The sequence below is a fragment of the Lithobates pipiens genome, unplaced genomic scaffold, assembly GCF_037356315.1.
Source record: "Lithobates pipiens isolate NorthernLeopardFrog02 unplaced genomic scaffold, aLitPip1_a1.2 Scaffold_1, whole genome shotgun sequence".
Taxonomy (NCBI): Eukaryota; Metazoa; Chordata; class Amphibia; order Anura; family Ranidae; genus Lithobates; species Lithobates pipiens.
The window spans coordinates 174,609,707-174,613,744 of NW_027507685.1; the positions used below are offsets into that span (position 1 = coordinate 174,609,707).

Below are 4,038 nucleotides of genomic sequence, written 5' to 3' on the forward strand. Positions count from 1 at the left end.
TGCCATGCTCAAAGACATAACATCATTACCAATCTTGCCAAAAATGCAATAGGCAATTGCCATGTATTGGTAAATTGTTCTATTTACCACATTTTTCTTTATTTAGATTGTCCTTCTGAGTATTCCAATCCCCCTGTGAAATCGTCCCAAAAGAATTCTTTAGTTATATAATCCTCTACACTTGTATAATCCTCTACACACCATGTTCTGTGTTATATGTTTTGCACAGGTATACCAGAGACCACAACACTAAGAGGGAAAACTGCAAGATAAAAACCAAGCCTTATCCGTGGTGGCTATTGCAAGTTGTTCCTGCTATTTATTTATTTTCTCACTTTTCCAAAAAATAGTGTACATTTTTTTATGCACAATTCTATCCACATTTGTAAATTATCATATGTGTCTTGATTATTTTAGGATATATGCATTTTTGATTATTTTAGAATACATGAATTTCTAATATGAAACAGTAATAAGTAGATACAATACTTGTCCTTGTTTTTTTTTTTGTTTGTTTTTTAAATCATTCTCTTTAATTAATAATAATGCAGTTTATATCCGCTCAATCACTCAGCAAAAATGTAATTTGTTAATGCAAAGTTAAAAATGCACAGCTTTTAAAATTTTATTTTGAAAGCCAGAAAACAATCTTATTTTGCAGTTAAAGGGCAACTCTAACAAATATTTGAGAGTGGCACGGGTAAGTTGAATAACCTGCTGTCTTTTTGGACCTCACAACTTCTTATAAATCTGTAGCAAAGGTATTCTAAAAGCTAGCTTCCTCAGTCGTTTATCTGTTATATACATTATCTCACAAAAATGGGTACACCCCTAACATTTTTGTAAATATTTTATAATATGTTTTCATGTGACAACACTGAAGAAATGATACTTTTCTGCAATGTAAATTAGTGGGTGAACAGCTTGTATAACAGTGTAAATTTGCCGTGCCCTCAAACAAAAACTCAACACACAGCAATTCATGTCAAAACTGCTGGCAACAAAGTGAAAATTTCCAAATTGGGCTCAAAGTGTCAATATTTTGTGTGGCCACCATTATTTTGCACCACTGCCTTAACCCTCTTGGGCATGGAGTTCACCAGAGCTTCACAGGTTACCAATGGAGTTCTCTTCCACTCCTCCATGGCGACATCACGGAGCTGGTGGATGTTAGAGACCTTGCGCTCCTCCATCTTCCATTTGAGTATGCCCCACAGATGCTCAATAGGGTTTACATCTGGAGACATGCTTGGCCAGTCCATCACCTTTAGCTTCAGCTTCTTTAGCAAGGCAGTGGTCATCTTGAAGGTGTGTTTGGGGTCTTTATCATGTTGGAATATTGCCCTGGGGCCCAGTTTCTGAAGGGAGAGGATCATGCTCTGCTACATTATGTCACAGTACAGGTTGGCATTCATGGTTCCCTCAATGAACTGTGCTGGCAGCACTCATGCAGCCCCAGACCATGACACTCCCACCACCATGTTTAACTGTAGGCAAGATGTCTTTGTACTCCTCACCTGGTTGCCGCGACACACGCTTGACACCATCTGAACCAAATAAGTTTATCCTGGTCTCATCAGACCACAGGACATGGTTCTAGTAATCCATGATCTTAGTCCGCTTGTCTTCAGCAAACTGCTTTCTGGCTTTTTCATGCATCATATTTAGAAGAGGCTTCTTTCTGGATGACACCCATGCAGACCAATTTGATGCAGTGTGTGACGTATGGTCTGAGCACTGACAGGCTGAACCCCCCCCCCCCCCCCCCCAACCTCTGCAGCAATGCTGGCAGCACTCATGCATCTATTCCCACATACAATCTCTGGATATGACGCTGTGCACGTTCACTCAATTTCTTTGGTCGACCATGACAAGGCCTGTTGTGACTGTCTTGACCACTGTGTTGCAGCTCAGTTTCAGGGTCTTGGCAACCTTCTTATGGCCTGGGCCATCTTTATGTAGAGCAAGAATTCTTTTTTCAGATCCTCAGAGAGTTCTTTGCCATGAGGTGCCATGTTGAACTTCCAGTGACCAGTATGAGAAAGTGAGAGCGATAACACCAAATTAAACACACCTGCTCCCCATTCACACCTCAGACCTTGTAACACTAATGAGTCACATGACATTGGTGAGAGAAAATGGCTAATTGGGCCCAATTTGGACATTTTCACTTAGGGGGTTACTCACTTTTCTTGCCAGGGGTTTAGACCCGAATAGCTGTATGTTGTGTTATTTTGAGAGGACAGAAAATTTACACTGTTATACAAGCTGTGCACTCACTACTTTACATGGAAGCAAAGTGTAATTTCTTCAGTGTTGTCACATGAAAAGATATAATAAAATCTTTACAAAAATGTGAGGCGTGTATTCACTTTTGTGAGATACTGTAGTAAGGCTAAAGTCATGTAATTTTGGGGGTTTGTAAATCCTGGGCAAAAAAAAAAGATTATGTTTACTAGAAAGATACCATCCCCAATCAATGTTACCTTCAAAGAGGCTTTAGATGTTTTTGTGTTACAGGTTTTGCTTGTGACGGTTCTCATTCAATTCATTATGTATTTATTCATTTATTTTACTTACAGGAATGCATTTGAAGTTACAAGACAAAGAGTTCATGTTTCCGCTAAATCACACTCCAACAGACTTCATCATCAAAGGAATCTCAGATGTGCCTGAGCTACAGGTTCTGATCTTTCTTGTGGTTCTTCTCACTTATCTTGCCACTCTCAGTGGTAATGTAGCTATACTTCTACTGGTGTGTCTGAACTCTCATCTCCAAATTCCAATGTACATCTTCTTGGCCAATTTATCCATCTTAGATATATCTTGCTCGACAGCTGCTCTACACAAGATATTTACAATGTCTCTTTTAAAAGAGATATCAGTCTCATATCTTTCCTGCTTGGCTCAGTTATATATTTTTTCTTCATTAACCAGTGACCAGTTTTGGATTTTGGTAGCTATGAGTTATGATCGATATGTGGCTGTCTGTAAACCTCTATACTATCACATGGTCATGAATGGTAGACATTGTGCTCTGTTGGCTTCTGTCTGTTGGGTGTTGGGATTTTTAGAGGTTATTCCTCATGTAACTACACTGTCACACTTCACTTGCTACAAGTCCAATAAGATAGATCACTTTTTTTGTGATGTTTTGCCAATTAGAGAAATCATATGTAGTGACACCACATCTTTGGATCTTTTTCTTGTTATAATAGGACTTATACATCTTTCATCAACTTTCACCTTGACCTTTATTCCGTATGTGTTTATTATCTCATCCATCCTCAAGATAAAGTCTAACACAGGCAGACTAAAAGCCTTCTACACCTGTTCCTCACACATAGTAGTGGTCCTCATATTCTATATGACAATTATTTTTCAGTATATAGCATCCAAATCAACCAACAGTAATGCATCCAACAAAGTGTTTGCCTTGTTAAATACAGCAATTGTTCCCATGCTGAACCCACTGATTTACAGCTTGAAAAATAAAGATGTAAAATCAGCTTTGAAAAGAATGATTAAGAATTAATGTGAAGGCTGCATTTTTTTTTATATAAAAATTATAATTATATTTTTCATTTTTAATTTCCATGCATTTAGAAAAAATAATAATAATATATACCATTTGCATTTTCATATAGAAATGTGTTAATTTAGGCATTTCTATTATTTGAAACTGTTAGTCAACCCAGGAATTATATAAAATATACAGCAGAAATGGTATATGTTTGACGGGAAGCGCTAGAGGCTGAGATTACTATTATCCCCAAGGAGGGAAAAGATCCCTCTCTGTGTTCTAGTTACCGGCCCATCTCTCTATTAACTGCTGATGTAAAACTGTACGCAAAGATCTTAGCCAATCAATTGAAAACGGTAATGAACGATTTGGTTCATACAGACCAAGTGGGATTTATCCTGGGCAGGGAGAGTAGGGATAATGGTATCAGAACTCTTCCAGTTATCCATAAATTGAAAGAGAGTGGACCCCCAGGGCTGCTACTGTCTATAGACGCCCAGAAAGCATTCAACAGA

The 4,038-nt window shown here is 38.1% G+C and overlaps 1 protein-coding gene across 1 annotated transcript; it reads left to right on the forward strand.

Annotated features, from left to right (window-relative positions):
• Window positions 1-210: 210 nt before the first annotated feature.
• Window positions 211-3,539, forward strand: LOC143988657 (olfactory receptor 6C74-like). Its single transcript, XM_077488378.1, has 2 exons — window positions 211-229; window positions 2,583-3,539. Exons 1-2 carry the CDS (start codon window positions 217-219, stop codon window positions 3,533-3,535), a joined length of 966 nt encoding a protein of 321 aa, XP_077344504.1. The 5' UTR covers window positions 211-216; the 3' UTR covers window positions 3,536-3,539.
• Window positions 3,540-4,038: the final 499 nt, after the last annotated feature.